The 20,910-nt window shown below is 42.2% G+C and overlaps 1 protein-coding gene across 1 annotated transcript in view; it reads right to left on the reverse strand.

Annotated features, from left to right (window-relative positions):
• Window positions 1–20,910, reverse strand: part of LOC124615633 (probable G-protein coupled receptor CG31760) — a 611,636-nt gene that overhangs the window by 127,064 nt on the left and 463,662 nt on the right. The window contains exon 6 of the mRNA XM_047143641.1: window positions 8,589–8,698. Coding sequence (XP_046999597.1) covers window positions 8,589–8,698 — 110 coding nt within the window. The remainder of the gene's footprint in view (window positions 1–8,588; window positions 8,699–20,910) is intronic.

Consider the following 20,910-nt stretch of genomic DNA (forward strand, 5'->3'; position numbering starts at 1 on the left):
TTATTTATAATATCATTATTATACACATTTAATTGATTTATAAATTTTAAAACATTGTTGAGTCAAATTCTGCTCCAATCAAACAGAGGATCTCGATGTCCTAACATAATCATGTTAAATAGTAAATAAAACACTAAATTCACAGAAATTACGTTATGTGAGATAGCGGAAATTTAAATCATAGAATTCACTAAAAGTATATTCTTTTCTAACAAGGTGGGTCCAAACAGTAAATGTAGAGAGTACTGGTGACGTTTCTATTACTTGGTAAACCGGTTATCTCATAGTTATTACACCAGCTGTTATTGGCGGTGTTCCTTGCAAAAGAGCTCTGTCTGGAAAATAGTGTACTGCTGCTAAAATGTACCTAAATCGTACGCCGTGAACTCGAAATGGGGGTCATATTTAGTGCTCTTTCTGAATAATCAGCACCACAAAGTTGTCATACGCGTTAAAAATTATTCTCGTAGTCAGTAAAGTGCAAATGTCGAAAGTGCAACGATGTTACCATGGACCACATTTGTTATGGCTTGGAGTACCAACGAAGTTTTGTCAACGAAGTTTTGTGCAGGTATGAAATTGGTTTTTCTTTTGCCAAATTGCATGTAATGGTACGTGACGTAAGAGCCATGTAAGATGACACATAGCAGTTTATTGTTGGTTTGTGAAACCTGCTTTGTAACAGCTATACACTGAATGTATCTTGTTCGAGATTATGGTAAGCCTACAGCCACCGTTAACGTGAAACGCTTATAAAATTATTATTATGACCTCTGTCACTGTAACCATTAACTGCTGCTTTAGTGTAGGCTAGAAGTTAAGGTTACTTATATTTCTCCTGTGATATATCAGTCATTCGATTCTTCTATTAAACATAAGAGACGGACAACTTTTGTATCTGAGTTCCTTGGGCCATACAGAGGTGTTACTTGAAAACTTATCTTGTTGATCTGCTGAGTAGCGATTCCTGCGATCGTGTGAGCCATTGATGACTTGGGTCTTGATTGGCACGGTGTTTGTGTTTTCGATTACTAGCGATCTCTTAGAAATTGCATAAGGTTTATATTAACTATTCTGAAATAGAGTGCACGTCAGTTGATGAGTTTACAAACAACACAACTTTATGGGCGAACGAACCGATGAAACAGGAGTAAACTATTGAAGCTGAGGCCTTTTTCCATCTAGGAATTGAATCTGAACACTAAGAACGCAAGAGTGTACAGAACCTGTGTGAATACTGCAGGGTATTATATTCACAGTTTATAACGTTGTATTAGAAGCATACGAGTTCCGTTGGATGCGGGTGCAGGAATATGGTCAGGTAGTCCAGGCAAGACAAAAGTCGCAGAAGACGGAAAAGAGCAATAGTCGGTTTAAGTCGAACTCCTGGTAAGCTTTGTCGTGTTCAGCACATGGCCAGAAGGAATTGCTAGTGAAATGTATTAATATTAACACGTTTCACTTCAGCGTTCAGAGGTGTAGAGGAATCGCCCACAATTAAGGGAAATATGAATACTCACAAAACGGAATAAAGTGAAAATAAATTGGCTGTAGTACCTTCAACCAGACCTTACTGCGGTCTTCTTGGTCGATTATGAACAGACACAGGAATTATTTATGCATAGCCTTCAGGGACTGTGCAGTTAGCATGAAACACAGACACAGACACACACACACACACACACACACACACACACACACACACAGAGAGAGAGAGAGAGAGAGAGAGAGAGAGAGAAAGAGAGAGAGAGAGAGAGGGAGCGATAGTGTATACGGGTTAATCTATACTGTCTGACAACGAGATCATCCTTCCATTTTCTTTATGTTTAGAGGAACTGAGACTCAACGAATGGAAATCCTTTTCCTAAAGTAGTACAACGCAGTTGTCCCTCTTTCCCGCATGAAAGTTTTGATGATTTGAACATTTTTAGAGCTTTGTTTCCTATAAAGCATTTCGAGTATCTAAAACAGTGTAGCTGTGCATAGCATAAAAGTGGTGCAAGTGGATTTGCGCTGGTCTGAGCAGTTCTACAGCAACATTTTTCTACTTACATTTCAATTTCACATTTGTTGTCAGATAAAAATATTAATTAACAAATGCTGAAACATAATTTTCAATAAAAATTACATTTTCAATTGGAATTACTAATGCAGTTAAAATGCCACTATTTCCAATAAATTAAAATATGGTAACAACGGGAAGCATAACGGAAAATTAAACACCTTTTTCACTTCCAAATACTGAACTGTATTGTTGATATATACAGTTTATTCTCTTTTTCGATTACGCACTTGGCATTTTCTTCGCGTCGTTAGTACTAGGGGAGTTTTTATTCATGAGTCCAATACACCATATAATTTCACTACAGTTATGTCTAAAAACGCTTTTTATTAACATAATCTCCATTCAATGCAACGGCCTTACGCCTTGTTAGTGGGAGGGTCTGTATACCCGCATGATACCACTCTACTGGTCGACGTGGGAGCTAAGGTTTTGCAGCGTCAATAATATTCCCATCATCTACGTAGTATTTCCGGAGCTAAGGTCCTGCTGCATCAGTAGTATTCCCATTATCAACGTACGACATCATTTGCAATGCATCCTTCATTGGTCAAAACAGATGGTAGTCGGAAGATGCGAGAACCGCGCTGTAGAGTGGTTGAGGAAGAACAGTACAATGAAGTTTTGTGAGTTACTCTCGGGTGTCAAGACTGCGTAAAGCTGTGTGTTTTTAAGGAGAAGCAGAAATTCGTTTGCGTTATTGTGTCAAAGAAGACGCTGAAGTCGTATATTCAACTTGTTGCGGGTAGCGCAACACACTTCCGAGTTAATAATAATAATGAGCGTATGGCATTGGCGGCCGGGAGACCCCTCGCGGGGCGGTTCGGCCGCCGCTCCGTAAGTTCTTTAACGCCACTACGGTGACTTGCGAGTGAATCAGGATGAAATGATGATGAGAGACACACAACACCCAGTCATGTCGAGGCAGAGAAAATCCCTGACTCCGCCGGGAATCGAACGCGGGACCCCGTGCGCGGGAAGCGAGAACGCTCCCGTAAGACCACGAACCGTGGACATTTCCGAGTTGATAGTTGCGCCATGAGGAAGGAAATCAAACTGAATAACCGCTTCAGAGAACAAGAAGGCCGTTGCCATGACTTTACCTGCTGAGGGTACGGCTTTCAACATTTTCTTCTGAGGATACGTGGTGTGGTGCCATGTTTCCGCGCCTGTGACGATGTTCGACAAGAAACCTGTCACGATCAGCCCCGTAACGCGCAATAATTCACCACAGATGGGCCATCATTACCCTTCTTGGTCTTTTGTTAGGCGGCGATGAGACCAGCGAGAACACACCTTCGAGTACCACACCTGGTGTACGGGTGTGTTCTCACGACCAACAGTGACGTCCAGTTAAACAGCTGAATACCTCGAATGAAAGCATCCGCAAGTATCAACATTGCATGACTCACAGCTGTGAACGGCCTGCCGGTAAGCGGGAGATCGGAGAGGTTTGCACGAGTTTGTGCTACTTTGTTGCGATGATAACAGACGCCTCATTCAACTGTTCACAGTGTTTTTGCTCGCTGCCATATGTCGGTAGACATTCTGCAGGCACCTCTTACTATTTGCGATGCTCTGGTTTTCCGCTAAGAACAAACTCAATGACACCTATCCACAAGGAGCGCACCTTCGTTGAAGACGCTATTTTAAAGGTCACGTATAGTGCCGCCTCCTTTCGGGACTTCATCAGACAATGGGGGCTGATGTGGCAGTATCTACAACGCTCACGCAAAATTCTGCATTTTTCAGTCGAAATTAGATAAGAAAGAAAGTGTTGCAGTACTTATTGAACGCCCCAGGTAATTCGAAATAAGAATATGTTGTTGCTGTTAAAATTTATGTTTTAATATTTGTTACGTAACTTTTCGTTTGATAACAAACATCGAATTCAAATAACAGGAAACAAAACATTTGCAACTAGGAGACTCGCACCAACCCCTTTCAAACTACAAGACTTACCGTTACGCATCCAGCTGCAGGTGGCTCCGTTCCAAAACTATTTTGTGATTCAGACCGCCAGAGATCTGGAAATACCCAAGCGTAAAATCTCGATGTTTTTCTTTATTCTGGAACTGCGCCATACTGCTTAGTTAACTGATAATTTATACGAGGATAACGGCTTTAAAATACTTCTAAAAATCCGAAGGGGCCAGTCCGTCAAGTACCGTTATGAGAATAAAAAGAATAAATTCGAGACGGAGCTATGGAGTTGATAAATAAAACTTCGTGTAGATTTTTTCATTATTTTTCTCCCCTCCACAAAATTTGATTGAAATACGTGTTAAATCCTTACTATGATGCTCTGCATAAAAATGTTAAGTAGAAATTTATATAACATATTCTCTCGAACCCCTACTAGAGGTGACATTGATTTACTGACCCCTAAACTAATTCCAGCTAGAAGAAGAGAGATAATTCTTATTTTAAATTGAAGTTTGACAAAATCAGTGTGCAATTAACTATACAGCCCACACCGTAAGAAAACGCATATAGTGTGTCGTAATAACTTACAAATTTTAGTTCGGTTTACTATAGGAGTAACTGTTTTATTTTAATATTTTGGGACGTAATATTATAGTTACAAGAACATTAGGAAAAAATATGCTAGAAGATTGCTATAATTAATTTCGTAATTCAGAATGTTCTATTCATTTGTGGTTGGAGACGTGTTTCTATTCGAAATAATATATTTTTATTTTATATTTTCCAAACAAACTATGAATATCCGCAAGATCTTGTAAGTGATAACATCTTGGTCGGCAAATGATTCCAATCCAGGTAGAGAGGCATTCTCGCATCGAACGATAGCAAGAGTGAACTATCCACTTCCAGTACTCCCAGTGGCAACATCAAGACTAAAATTAACTCGACATCCACGAAAAAATAAAAGGGTCCATTCAGTATCACACTTTGTGCAGTTCCATTTGTGCCAAGATTATTCTCCAGGCTTAGTATGTGTTTGTAGACTGGCAAGCGATGGCGACGTTGACGATAGACACGTCGACGAGGCATAGTGCTTCAATGCTGTTGGAGATATAGCTCACAGCGGAATGATTCCGCTGTTTTTTTTTTCTTTATTGATTTTCAATTCCCCCCAAAAGGGGCGAGCTGGCAGCAGCTTACTACGCTGCTCTACAGCCTACAGACTTTTTTTAAATAAAGGAAGAAGAAAGAAACAAGGAAAAACAGGCGATAAAATGGTGTTTAAAAGTGTAAAATGGCGTAAAATTGCGGAAAGTTAAAACAGAAAGCAAAAGGGGATGGCAATGTAGATAAAATACACAGGAATCAGACAAGTAACATAGTAGACACACAATTAAAAAACATGGCGACAGTCTGGTTTCTGTTCACAAGAGATAAAAGGCACACCCAGTGACAGTATGATGGCCGTTCGCAACAAGTCCCAAAAAACACAACACGGAACACTCACTGTAAAACACGCACTGTAGAACACTCACTGTAGAACACTGCACGAAAGTGGCAGCACAAAGACGACACTCCCGAGCCAAAGGCAGATGGGTGGGGGACCTGCAGGAGGGGGAAAAACGAGGAGGGAGGAGAGGAAAAAACGAAAAGGGGGGGAACCAAGGAGGGAGAGGACTAATAAATGGGGAGAAGGGCAGACGCGAGAGGGAATGAGAGGAGGCAGAGGAGGGAAATGGAAAACGATGCGGGTGAGAGAAGGGGGCAAAGAGAGGGGAGGTGGGGAAGAAAGAGGATGGAAGGTGGGGGAGAGGGAGACCGGAAAAAGGACAGAGGAAAGGAGGGGGAGTGAGGATCAGAGTTGATAAGAGGGGTAAATGGAGGGAGAGAGGGCATCATCCGGGAGGGGGAGTTGATGGAAGCCACCTTGGGAAAGATGTAGGGTGTAGAGATGGAGGTTAGGGGGGACACAATGGTGAAGACGTGGCAGGGGGCGGGGTCCGCTGGACTGCGTTGGCCGCTTATATACTGAGCGCATGACCTTGATTACATAACAGAGCTGATAACGGACTTAGAATTTTCAGCGGCTGCAGCGGGAGCAGAATAGCGTACGCACGGTGCAGTTGTTTTAACAGCGCGCGTACCCGCTGACGAACCAGCCCAAACGGGTTGCATCATACAGCCTCGCAGGCGCTCAGCGGCCAATGCGGCACTACACTTTCGATTTTTTAGCAAATTGGTTTTACATTGTAGGACATTTCCAGGGGAAGATGTGGATTCTAAACACAATCTATTGGTTATGAACTGCAGATTGAAACTGAAGAAGCTGCAAAGTGGGAATTTAAGGAGATGGGACCTGGATAAACTGAAAGAACCAGAGGTTGTAGAGAGTTTCAGGGAGAGCATAAGGGAACAATTGACAGGAGTGGGGGAAAGCAATACAGTAGAAGAAGAATGGGTAGCTCTGAGGGATGAAGTAGTGAAGGCAGCAGACGATCAAGTAGGTAAAAAGATGAGGGCTAGTAGATATCCTTGGGTAACAGAAGAAATATAGAATTTAATTGATGAAAGGAGAAAAGATAAAAATGCAGTAAATGAAGCAGGCAAAAAGGAATACAAACGTCTCAAAAATGAGATCGACAGGAAGCGCAAATTGGCTAAGCAGGGATGGCTAGAGGACAAATGTAAGGATGTAGAGGCTTATCTCACTAGGGGTAAGAGAGATACTGCCTACAGGAGATTTAAAGAGACCTTTGGAGAGAAGAGAACCACTTGTATGAATATCAAGAGCTCAGATGGCAACCCAGTTCTAAGCAAAGGAGGGAAGGCAGAAAGGTGGAAGGAGTATATAGAGGGTTTATGCAAGAGCGATGTACTTGAGGACAATATTATGGAAATGGAAGAGGATGTAGATGAAGACGAAATGGGAGATAAGATACTGCGTGAAGAGTTTGACAGAGCACTGAAAGCCCCGGGAGTAAACAACATTCCATTAGAACTACTGATGGCCTTGGGAGAGCCAGTCATGACAAAACTCTACCATCTGGTGAGCAAGATGTATCAAACAGGCGAAATACCCTCAGACTTCAAGAAGAATATAATAATTCCAATCCCAAAGAAAGCGGGTGTTGACAGATGTGAAAATTACCGAACTATCAGTTTAATAAGTCACAGCTGCAAAATACTAACGCGAATTCTTTACAGACGAATGGAAAAACTAGTAGAAGCGGATCTCGGGGAAGATCAGTTTGGATTCTGTAGAGATGTTGGAACACGTGAGGCAAAACTAACCTTACGACTTATCGTAGAAGAAAGATTAAGAATAGGCAAACCTACGTTTCTAGCATTTGTAGACTTAGAGAAAGCTTTTGACAATGTTAACTCGAATACTCTCTTTCAAATTCTGAAGGTGGCAGGGGTAAAATACAGGGAGCGAAAGGCTATTTACAATTTGTACAGAAACCAGATGGCAGTTATAAGAGTCGAGGGGTATGGAAGGGAAGCAGTGGTTGGGAAGGGAGTAAGACTGGGTTGTAGCCTATCCCCGATGTTATTCAATCTGTATATTGAGCAAGCAGCAAAGGAAACAAAAGAAAAATTCGGAGTAGGTTTTAAAATTCATGGAGAAGAAGTAAAAGCTTTGAGGTTCGCCGATGACATTGTAATTCTGTCAGAGACAGCAAAGGACTTGGAAGAGCAGTTGAACGGAATGGACAGTGTCTTGAAAGGAGGATATAAGATGAACATCAACAAAAGCAAAACGAGGATAATGGAATGTAGTCAAATTAAATCGGGTGATGCTGAGGGAATTAGATTAGGAAATGAGACACTTAAAGTAGTAAAGGAGTTTTGTTGTTTTGGGAGTAAAATAACTGATGATGGTCGAAGTAGAGAGGATATAAAATGTAGACTGGCAATGGCAAGGAAAGCGTTTCTGAAGAAGAAAAATTTGTTAACATCGAGTATAGCTTTAAGTGTCAGGAAGTCGTTTCTGAAAGTATTAGTATGGAGTGTAGCCATGTATGGAAGTGAAACATGGACGATAACTAGTTTGGACAAGAAGAGAATACAAGCTTTCGAAATGTGGTGCTACAGAAGAATGTTGAAGATAGGGTGGGTAGATCACGTAACTAATGAGGAGGTATTGAATAGGATTGGGGAGAAGAGAAGTTTGTGGCACAACTTGACTAGAAGAAGGGACCGGTTGGTAGGACACGTTTTGAGGCATCAAGGGATCACAAATTTAGCATTGGAGGGCAGCGTGGAGGGTAAAAATCGTAGAGGGAGACCAAGAGATGAATACACTAAGCAGATTCAGAAGCATGTAGGTTGCAGTAGGTACTGGGAGATGAAGAAGTTTGCACAGGATAGAGTAGCATGGAGAGCTCCATCAAACCAGTCTCAGGACTGAAGACCACAACAACAACAGCAACAACAACAGCAACAACAACAATCAAATTGTGGCATCCTTGAGCCCCTGCGATTCTGTGTAGGAGGAAATGTTAGTCGTTTCAGAAATGACCGTTGCGCCACCACTTACGTTTCATATGTACTAATACAAAGGAAACAGAATTAAGGGATAAGGAGAATGTGAACTCACCTCCACGTCTTGAGCATGAGGGCGCCGTACGTGAGCGAGAAACCGATCTCACGCAGCCACACCCTCATCGTGCACGTCACCACGTTGGGCGTCGGGTACATCACTATAGTCTGGGGGCACAACGGAGAAAGCAATTAGCGTGCAGTTAAAACGGATCTTTAGAAAAACTTACCTGTCAGCTAAAAGCAGTCACACTTGTTGTCACTAAGCATCTATATGACAAAACGTCTAACCTGTGCACAGACCCAGTTAACGGTTGCCTATCGAACAGCTTGCAAGTGTAACATAAATCTAATTGTATCGTGTAGGCTTTCACGGCCGACGTCTACGTCAATTCAGACTTCCTGACTAAGGAGCCGTGGTCTAAAGGTAGCAACTCTTACCCCTGACGTTTAGTTGTCACCTGGGAAGAAGTACTCTACTGTTCGACCGCCACCTCTTAGCCCGGAAGTTTTAAATAATAAATTTGATTCCGATTGTTTCACGTAATTACTGGTCGAATTTAAAAAAATTGATATGCTCTTATAATGTGCTCATTAAGCGGTATAGTCCTGTGGTAAATGTTGAACACAGCAATGCAAGAACTACAACAAGAAACTGTGTACATGTCGCGAAGCACATAACCCACAATAAAGAAAGTGCCCACAATATTGTCATCCAGAATTTGAAAATAAGAACACTTAGCGACATCCAAGAAAGTTTGCGCATAATATAAAACCTGTAGCAAACATTTTCTCTCTGACTCCCCCCACAAAATGATGAAAGGAAAGAAGTTCGTCGGTAACTCTATTTTCATTAAATTTCTCTTAATTTACGTGTAAGGTCACAAACTTGTTGTTAACAGATTACCGGTTTCTCTCTATAATGACCATCAACTTATCTGCAGCAAAAAGTGGGAAAAGACATAAATACACTCGCCGATTGTCTACAGATTAAAAACCATAAATAGACCATAATGAAAAGTATTACTGACAAATATATGCATTTGTGCGCTTTAAGGATGAAGAGGCATACGTGTTTTATAAAAAGAAAGTCCTAATGTACTGCAGCCATGGTGGCATCGTCAAATGTTAAATGCACAATCAGCACCAGCATCGTCACATATACACTCCTGGAAATGGAAAAAAGAACACATTGACACCGGTGTGTCAGACCCACCATACTTGCTCCGGACACTGCGAGAGGGCTGTACAAGCAATGATCACACGCACGGCACAGCGGACACACCAGGAACCGCGGTGTTGGCCGTCGAATGGCGCTAGCTGCGCAGCATTTGTGCACCGCCGCCGTCAGTGTCAGCCAGTTTGCCGTGGCATACGGAGCTCCATCGCAGTCTTTAACACTGGTAGCATGCCACGACAGCGTGGACGTGAACCGTATGTGCAGTTGACGGACTTTGAGCGAGGGCGTATAGTGGGCATGCGGGAGGCCGGGTGGACGTACCGCCGAATTGCTCAACATGTGGGGCGTGAGGTCTCCACAGTACATCGATGTTGTCGCCAGTGGTCGGCGGAAGGTGCACGTGCCCGTCGACCTGGGACCGGACCGCAGCGACGCACGGATGCACTCCAAGACCGTAGGATCCTACGCAGTGCCGTAGGGGACCGCACCGCCACTTCCCAGCAAATTAGGGACACTGTTGCTCCTGGGGTATCGGCGAGGACCATTCGCAACCGTCTCCATGAAGCTGGGCTACGGTCCCGCACACCGTTAGGCCGTCTTCCGCTCACGCCCCAACATCGTGCAGCCCGCCTCCAGTGGTGTCGCGACAGGCGTGAATGGAGGGACGAATGGAGACGTGTCGTCTTCAGCGATGAGAGTCGCTTCTGCTTGGTGCCAATGATGGTCGTATGCGTGTTTGGCGCCGTGCAGGTGAGCGCCACAATCAGGACTGCATACGACCGAGGCACACAGGGCTAACACCCGGCATCATGGTGTGGTGAGCGATCTCCTACACTGGCCGTACCCCACTGGTGATCGTCGAGGGGACACTGAATAGTGCACGGTACATCCAAACCGTCATCGAACCCATCGTTCTACCATTCCTAGACCGGCAAGGGAACTTGCTGTTCCAACAGGACAATGCACGTCCGCATGTATCCCGTGCCACCCAACGTGCTCTAGACGGTGTAAGTCAACTACCCTGGCCAGCAAGATGTCCGGATCTGTCCCCCATTGAGCATGTTTGGGACTGGATGAAGCGTCGTCTCACACGGTCTGCACGTCCAGCACGAACGCTGGTCCAACTGAGGCGCCAGGTGGAAATGGCATGGCAAGCCGTTCCACAGGACTACATCCAGCATCTCTACGATCGTCTCCATGGGAGAATAGCAGCCTGCATTGCTGCGAAAGGTGGATATACACTGTACTAGTGCCGACATTGTGCATGCTCTGTTGCCTGTGTCTATGTGCCTGTGGTTCCGTCAGTGTGATCAAGTGATGTATCTGACCCCAGGAATGTGTCAATAAAGTTTCCCCTTCCTGGGACAATGAATTCACGGTGTTCTTATTGCAATTTCCAGGAGTGTATATATATATATATATATATATATATATATATATATATATATATATATATATATGTGACATGTTGTCAGTAGCACTGCTGTTCAAAACAGGCTGCTGTACAGTAGCCACAAGAAATTTGTGTTGTAAGTTCACCAGATGTCGCTAATGTCGGCATACACTACTTTTCAATAATTAATTGAACAGCGTAAAATAAAGGGGGATCCAATGGTTGAAGTCTGTAATGAGCTTATAACGTATAAAAAGCGTTACAGTAATAAAAAGTGATAAAAGAGAACACGATAAAAGTCAGTGTTAAAAATAGGGAGAGTTAAGATAGTTGACATATGCTGAAATGCCAAATTCTAGATAATGACTTAAGTGATAAACACCTCCGATAGTGCACAGGATTGTATTAAAAACCATAAACTCTCCATGCAGTTAGACTGCAACAACGGGCATGACGTTTTACTTTATTGTTTCGTTACTATTAAATCCTTTCGTAACACAGTCTACATACAATATCCACAAATACCACTGAAAGTTCCTGCAAAATTTTGTCATGGTACGAGGAAGGGTTCAGGAGATGAAACGCCACAAACACGGAAATGCTTGAAAAACTAGCTTTTGCTTAAAACGCAGTACACATTACCCATACTGTACTCAAGTATTTAGTAAGGAGAACACTTAGCGACTTCCAATTAACTTGAAATATTATTTCAATCATTTCTATGCTGCTTCCTGCTTGCATACTTAACGTCAAATATTTAAGGCATAACTCTTTTCTATTGTAACCAGACTTGAAGTTGTTTTATATACTGAAGTTTTTTTATAGGATCGAGGTTTATTGGTTTCACTATGGTAATTGTTCCACTGTACCGTGTTACCACTATTTAATAATTCATGCTCAACACATAAACTACCAAGGAGTGTGACAAGTTACCAGGCAATATGTAAACGACAGATTCATAAATAAAAATGTGACACATACTGCTTTACAGAATAGGTATTATTTTGAATTTCTCATATTAAGAAAATGTATGGAGCTATTTATACATAAATTGGAAAACTCTTTATAGCAAGATCGCATTAAGTAATATTTATTACTGACAGCCGTTTACGACAGCAGAAACTGTCATCTTCTAACCTCCAAATATTTTTTGGTTACAAATCGTGTTCAATTATGACTTTATCACTCATACCATTCCGTCATTATGGTGGAGAATGTACAGCAAACTATATACAGAGGTGACAGAAGTCATGGAATATCCCCAAACATTGTATCGAACCGCCTCTTACCCGCCGTGGTGCAGCAGATCGACATGACGTCGACTCAACAAGTTCGTGGAAGTCCCCTGCATAAATATTGAGCCACACTGCCTCTACAGCCGTCATGCCAATGCAGGATTATGTGCACGAATTGACGTCTCAGTTATGTCCCACAAATGCTCGAAGGCCGATCAGGATGGCCAAATCGTTCCCTCGAATTGTCCAGAACGTGCTTCTAACCAGTCACGAATAATTGTGACCCTTTGATATCGTGCATTGGCATAAATAAAAATTCCGTCGTTGTTTAGAAACATGAAGTCATTGATTGAATGGATGCAAATAGTCTCCAAGTAGCCGGACATAACCTTTTCCAGTAAGCGAGTGGTTCAGTTGGAACTGAGGTCTATCCCAATCCATGTAAACACAGCATAGACCTGATGGAGCCACCATTAGCTAGCAGGGTGCCTTGCTGACAACTTGGGTCCGTGGCATCGTGGGGTCTGCGTCACATTCGAACACCCTATAACCAGCTCATTCGACCACGAGACGGTTTTCCACTCATTTGGGGTCCAACCGACATTGTCACGAGCCCTGGAGAGCCGCTGCTGGCGATGTCGTCCTCTTAGCAATGTCACTCGCCTCGGCCGTCTGCTGCCATAGCCCATTAACGCCAAATTTTGAACTGTCTCAACGCACACGTTTCTCGTACGCCCCGCATTGATCTCTGCCGTTCTTTCAAGCAGCGTTAACACTGACAACTCTACGCAAACGCCGCTTCTCTCCGTCCTTAAGTGAAGGCCGTCGACGACTGCATTGTCCGGGATGAGTGGTAACGCCTGAAATTTAGTATTCTTGACACATTTCGACAATATGGATCGGAATACTCAATTACCTAACAGTGTACAGAAGCTTTGCCGAAAGTTAAACAAAGTACAGATGAAATGCACCTTGTGCAATGGCCAGTGGGTAATGGAATCCTGCATTTGTGTATGAACATGCCCATTCCATAAGCTACTTTTAATCTGTACAGTATACGGTTTTACCTTTGACAAAGCCTATGTTAAATGTGCTGTATATTCTCCGTTATATAAGATTTTAAGTAAATTTTAATTCACTTAAAATCTTTTTCTGTGGTACTAATATTTTAACATGTGACTATTCTATGTGTCTAATAATATCTGAACAGGGTACATCTTGTTCGACAAATCATTCATTAGGTAGCAGTTACCATCGTTCTGACTACCCGTCCCACCATCTGATGATATCCATTGCTTTGATAGGCTGTGACAAATCTGAGTAAACCTTAACCAGGCTCCCGCGTCCGGCCATCCTGATTTAGGTTTTCCGTGATATCTCTAAATCGCTCCAGGCCAATGCCGGGATGGTTCCTTTGAAAGGGCACGGCCGACTTCCTTCCCCGTCCTTCCCTAATCCGATGAGAGCGATGACCTCGGTGTTTGGTCTCTTCCCCCAAACAACCCAACCCAATCCCTTAACCAGGCAAAGTGCATTATTTGAAATAAAAGCAGCCTGGGAGCTGAGACTTCTCTTTATATAGTTGTTTACAGATTTAAAGAGAGTTTAGCATTATACAAGGGAGGCTGAATTTATGTTCCGTAACGTTTAAGTTACATTACTAGCATAGGACAAAACCATTAGTTGTAAACAAGTAAAGCACGCATGAACTTTTTAAAATTTTTATGATAATCGCTGTGTTAGTAAAATATTGTTATGGATTTGGTTTTGAGTATTGTGCAGTATCACGAACCAGGACAGGGGTTGAATTGGAGAATTGGGCAGCAAGTGTAGAAAGATGGTCCAAGGTTTTGACCATGGTCATCATCACAACTACTAGAAATGTGGCAGGTCGTCTGATGCCAACTGTATGAAACATCTTGCCCAAATTTCCTTGACTGTTGACAAAAAGTTTGTGGCCATAGACTTAAAGTAAAGAAAATTTATTCTATGTTCGACCACGAGACGGTTTTCCACTCATCTGGGGTCCAACCGACATTGTCACGAGTCAAGGAGAGCCGCTACTGGCGATGTCGTCCTGTTAGCAAAGTCACTCGCCTCGGCTGTCTGCTGCCATAGCCCATTAACGCCAAATTTTGAACTGTCTCAACGCACAGGTTTCTCGTACGCCCCGCATTGATCTCTGCCGTTCTATGTTCTATGTTCGGTTCACTGTTTTGTTTGTGACAATGTCGCAGCTTGTGCATCTTGTTCACTTGTGTCAACAGGCTAATGGAAGGAGGAACATAAGGACATAGGCTCACTTGGTGGTCAAGTCCGAAGTGTATGAAGGCAGAGAACTGATGAACAGAGGGGTGGCTTCCCAATCAAAACACGGTGGTGGCGTAACTTGGGACAACACAGATGTTCTACATCTACATCTACATTTATACTCCGCAAGCCACCCAACGGTGTGTGGCGGAGGGCACTTTACGTGCCACTGTCATTACCTCCCTTTCCTGTTCCAGTCGCGTATGGTTCGCGGGAAGAACGACTGTCTGAAAGCCTCCGTGCGTGCTCTAATCTCTCTAATTTTACATTCGTGATCTCCTCGGGAGGTATAAGTAGGGGGAAGCAATATATTCGATACCTCATCCAGAAACGCACCCTCTCGAAACCTGGACAGCAAGTTACACCGCGATGCAGAGCGCCTCTCTTGCAGAGTCTGCCACTTGAGTTTATTAAACATCTCCGTAACGCTATCACGGTTACCAAATAACCCTGTGACGAAACGCGCCGCTCTTGTTTGGATTTTCTCTATCTCCTCCGTCAGACCGATCTGGTACGGATGCCACACTGATGAGCAATACTCAAGTATAGGTCGAACGAGTGTTTTGTAAGCCACCTCCTTTGTTGATGGACTACATTTTCTAAGCACTCTCCCAATGAATCTCAACCTGGTACCCGCCTTACCAACAATTAATTTTATATGATCATTCCACTTCAAATCGTTCCGCACGCATACTCCCAGATATTTTACAGAAGTAACTGCTACCAGTGTTTGTTCCGCTATCATATAATCATACAATAAAGGATCCTTCTTTCTATGTATTCGCAATACATTACATTTATCTATGTCAAGGGTCAGTTGCCACTCCCTGCACCAAGTGCCTATCCGCTGCAGATCTTCCTGCATTTCCCCACAATTTTCTAATGCTGCAACTTCTCTGTGTACTACAGCATCATCCGCGAAAAGCCGCATGGAACTTCCGACACTATCTACTAGTTCATTTATATATATTGTGAAAAGCGATGGTCCCATAACACTCCCCTGTGGCACGCCAGAGGTTACTTTAACGTCTGTAGACGTCTCTCCATTGATAACAACATGCTGTGTTCTGTTTGCTAAAAATTCTTCAATCCAGCCACACAGCTGTTGATGTTTACGTTGGTAACCTCTTACACTGTTTCTGATGAGACTCTTTGTCATGTTGGCTCTATGGACAGCAGGAAATAGACATTTCTTCCTGCAGTACTTCACACACAGAGAGACTAGTATAATATAAGATGAAGTGTTATACTTTCCCTTCTTGTGAGAGGTTTATAGGATAGTCTGTCTGTTCCACTAAGCATACCATGCTGTGTGGCCACTGTTAGTTTAGCATTCTGGGGAGAACACCAACTTGGTATCATCTGTAGGAAACTGCATTGTTTAACAAGTGCAGTCTAATCCCATGGATAGTGAGGACCGACCTGTTCACACTACTCCACAACACAAACCTGTTCAGGCATCGATGTAGCCATTACCACCTCACTGGCACTATACAGTCGAGTTTACAGACACAGAATGATCAACACCCATTATTAACGCGCCGACGTTTGGGAGGAGCAATAAAAAAGCAAATGTTGGCTTCGAAACGATAGCAAGGAGACAAGTGGCTGCAGTCACATCCTCATTCCGAACACTTATTCGCACTCTGTTGACAGTCTCACCTACACCCTTTTGAGGAAGTTGAAAGTGATCTGTCTGCCGTGTCCAACCCGAGATGAACCTGCCTGTCGCGCCACACGCATTCTTCGATGTATGGCTGCACGCATGCCCTCAAGAACGATTCACATCTGTCTCCAAAACGTTTCGTGATTATGTGATGGCACACTTTACCTGTGACAATGTGAACAGCTCACAGTTCTAATGTAACAATGTTGTATATCCAATCGCCGATTAGGTTCCTATTCACTGTTGTTTTTTGTTTTCCTTGAACAGACTGATACGTTAACACGGATATTTAGATTTTTAATTGATGAATGGACTTCATATATTTCGTTGGGTAATAGCGTAAAGTATGTTGTACACTCAACAATTCGAATAATGTTCCTGCGTTACATTATAATGTGAGTCTAAAGGACCTTAAAGAGATATGAGTGATGGCAGAGTTAATAATTTGTTTCCTAATATGTACACTTAAAATCACAGTAAATAATACTAGTTCATCATAGGGACAGTTCGAGTTGTTTGCAAGTAATAATTTGATGTGCATATTCTCAGCTGCGTTTTGTGGTCGCCATCGTAGGAAATTAATATACATACAAACGATGTTTTAATAGACCACCTATTAAATATAGACTTTTCATTAACTTTCGAGTTTTTTTGTTGCTACCTGTATTACGTAGTGGTACATATAGGTCACACATGAGAACAGGAGTAGTTATAAGAGACCATTGGATCAATGGTATGATTGTTGAAATGCCTGTTTCATATATTTCCAATCATGTTCTTCATGACATTGCTTGTGTATTATACTTGTTAAATTGTATCTAGGTTATGATTCTTGAATACTTGATTAACATATCTTCCACGATTTTGGTCGATATTCTAAAAGAACAATAATAAATTTTAGTCCTAGCACCAATTTGAGTGCCGGCCGGAGTGGCCGTGCGGTTCTAGGCGCTACAGTCTGGAGCCGAGTGACCGCTTCAGTCGCAGGTTCGAATCCTGCCTCGGGCATGGATGTGTGTGATGTCCTTAGGTTAGTTAGGTTCAATTAGTTCTAAGTTCTAGGCGACTGATGACCTCAAAAGTTAAGTCGCATAGTGCTCAGAGCCATTTGAACCATTTTGAACCAATGTGAGTAAATTGTAAACTTCAGTCATAAACATTGATACAGCAAAGAAATGAACATTATGCGCATGACCTGAGGTTCAAGTTATGATTTATCAGTTCACTTGGATAATAATCAAGGAACAACATGGTGCGAAGAGCAGACTTGTAAACAGTTTGTAATGCAATTAGAATTCTAGCCTTGGCAAAGAACTAACTGAGCTTTTGATATGCACTCTGTAATGTTTTTGATGATCAAGTAGCCTTCAGCATTATCGCCTTCTGGAAAGATGAACGGATAAGATGGTTTCCCTGTAGATGAATGCGTTTTCTTTTGTGTTGTGCCTTTATTTTCATGTTGTGGTTGGGAACGATACCTTTTGTTTTACCCTCCACTGTTCCAGTGACAGTGGTCGTCATCTAATTTGTTGACCTCACTGGGTGCGCCTCAATTCAGAATATTTCTTGTTGATGCCCCACTACATTTCTTAAGAGGCGAACCTCATGCACAAAGTTTTTGTACAGGTGACATATCGCGAATAATATCAAACCTTTTGGCTTGTCCCTTTTCATTAATTTACAAGTAATAATGTGGCTCAAGGGAAACTGAGATATTTTAATGGGACTAATAAAACTACAGTGATGTGGTGATTTTATGTCCTCCTTTTAACTTTCTGTAATGTAACGTGGTACTGGCTGTAGCAGTTGGTTTTAATGGACGAGCTTTGGAAATGAGGGGAATTGTAAATATGAGGAAGGTGACTTGTAGTAAGTCTCAGCGGAACTATCCCTGGGGAGCTGAGGGTATGCAGCCTTTTGCACAAGTACAGGGTGCATCATAATTAATGGCGTAAACGCATAGAGTTGAAAGCACACGATACTAGAAGCAAGAAAGTCTCAGGAAACTTAGGGTCGAAAATGCATACCTTAAGAGCTACGAGCAATTTTTCATCTTCGATGCTGTGAAGCTGATCTCTTCTACTGCAAGCTCTTTGCTTTCCACATTTTTGTAAGTGGTAGTATAAACCAAAACTAGAATAAATGACTAGTAAACATTATCTGTAAAATGCATACTCAAAACTTATAAGCAATTGTTCATTAGAAGAGTTGTGTTTCGAAGTAGCAAAGATGAGCAAGTGCTCATATCTCTTAAGGTATGCATTTTAGAGCACATGTTTATTGAACATTTTTTTCTTGTTTTGGTCGACATTACCATTTCCCAAAATATGGAAAGCAAAGAGCTGGCAATAGAAGAGATTTGCTTCACAGTATCATGAAAAACTGCTTGTCGCTCTTAAGGTATGCATTTTCGACCTTATGTTTACTGAGACTTTTTTACTTCTTGTATCGAGTACTTTCAACTGTATGCGTGTACGCCATTAGTTATGACACACTCTGTATAGGGGAGGAGAGCAGCTTCAGGGAGTGTGTAGTGGAGCACATGCTACTGAACTGTGTAGTGTATGTGCTGTAAAAGGCGAAGGCAAAAGCATTACTTCCAGTGGACAGAACTCTGTCAGTTTGATGTAAGCACAAGAATCGTGGAAAATACTGGTACTTAATAAAGTAAGATAAATAAATCACCAGGTAAACGTTTTCCAGCTATCCGAAATAACATATTGAAAGAGGTCTGTCATAAAGGTTCAGAAGTTGCAGCAGAGTCAGTAACCGGCCTTGTGAATAGTTTTTAAGAATTTCTCTGGACCTGTAATGCGAGGCTGGCTGGTTGTTGAGAGAGCACTGATTGGTGTTACAGATGTGATCTCAGGAGGATAAATTTATCGGAAAGTTTATTCTTCCTTTTTTTTTTTTTTATAGAAAATCAGGAGGAAACTCAATGCATTGGCTTATTGACATTTAACCTTTTCTTGGAAGGAAATTTTGTTGAAGGAACAATTGAGACGTAATACTTCGTCACGGATCTTGGAGCCGAGCAGATGAGAGGTCTGCGAGCTTTACCCTTAAGTGCTCTGTAGACTGTTGTAACATCGAACTTTATGTGGTACAGAGACACGGCGTCCTCACTCTGCTCTTATTAAACCAATGATTATGGTGAGCAAAGCTTTCAGCTCTTTCATATTAGGACAAGAGAGATGACAGGTTTCACTGTATCATGTTTGTCCGTGCATTCTCAGATCTGCAGATTCTTCGGTGCTTGATTCAGACAAACAGTCATGGTAATCGTTATTTAGTCATGTTGCGAAAGATTTCAAATGGCTCAAATGGCTCTGAGCACTATGGGACTTAACATCTATGGTCATCAGTCCCCTAGAACTTAGAACTACTTAAACCTAACTAACCTAAGGACAGCACACAACACCCAGCCATCACGAGGCAGAGAAAATCCCTGACCCCGCCGGGAATCGAACCCGGGAACCCGGGCGTGGGAAGCGAGAACGCTACCGCACGACCACGAGATGCGGGCGAAAGATTTCACAAGTCAGATGTGAAGTTAACAATCAACTTCACCCCATCGTGAATCATCATCTAAAATGTTTTATGATTCCAATGCTTTTTGTTATAAACCACAGCGTGCATTTAAATCTTCAGTTTCTTTGTACATTTTAATTTTTTTCAATCATAAATAATATCTCAGTTCCCCATCATCAGATTCAATGTTAACGCAAAACTAATTTACAGCATAAGTAAATCCGTTACGTACATTACATTTGGCAGTGAGACTCAAGGATGTACCTATTACATGATAAATTCTCATGTAGTTTAATTCAGTTACACATACGGGGTTTTGCAAAAGAAACGAAAATTACCCAACGGTACACGCTTATGTTCAGTAGGTACAGGTGTATATCTTTACCACACTGGATCCGAAATAAAATACTTCTATCTCTTGGTGAAATGATTTAACATTACGCGACCCTGAAAATCATAAACTGTCGAACAGTTGTTTAAATATCACCATGAATAGTATGTGCAAGGACAAGTGATATTATTGTTTGTTTCTTAAGTCACATTACTGCTCCAAAATAAAGCTGGTGCGTGACGAGACTATTTATATTGCAGTTATAATGAAATCTATACCTTTCGCTGCTTACAGGCATTGATATATTTCAACGGGGGACAGTTGAAAAATGTGTGCCCGCACTGGGACTCGAACCCGCGATCTCACGGTTATATGGCATGCAATGCACTCTAACCGACTCAGCTGCCAAGGACGCAGAGGATAGTGCATCTGCAGGGACTTACCTCTGTCACGTTCGCCATGAGACCCACACTTCCAACTTACCGGCCAATGATATTGTTTTAGTACTTTTAAACGTCAGTTGAAAATTATGTAGTACTGTAGAATGTTATGACGAATAAATTGGACATCTTCCTCAAAAAGAAAATAAATAAATAAATAAAAATAAACAGAAAAAGAAAAGGTGGCTCAGTCGGATAGAACGTCTGCCAAGTAAGCATGAGATCTTGCGTTCGAGTCCAAGTTAGGGCATACATTTTTCAACTGTCTCCATTGATATTTATCAACGCCCGTAA

This window comes from Schistocerca americana, chromosome 5 (genome assembly GCF_021461395.2).
Source record: "Schistocerca americana isolate TAMUIC-IGC-003095 chromosome 5, iqSchAmer2.1, whole genome shotgun sequence".
NCBI classification, from domain to species: Eukaryota; Metazoa; Arthropoda; class Insecta; order Orthoptera; family Acrididae; genus Schistocerca; species Schistocerca americana.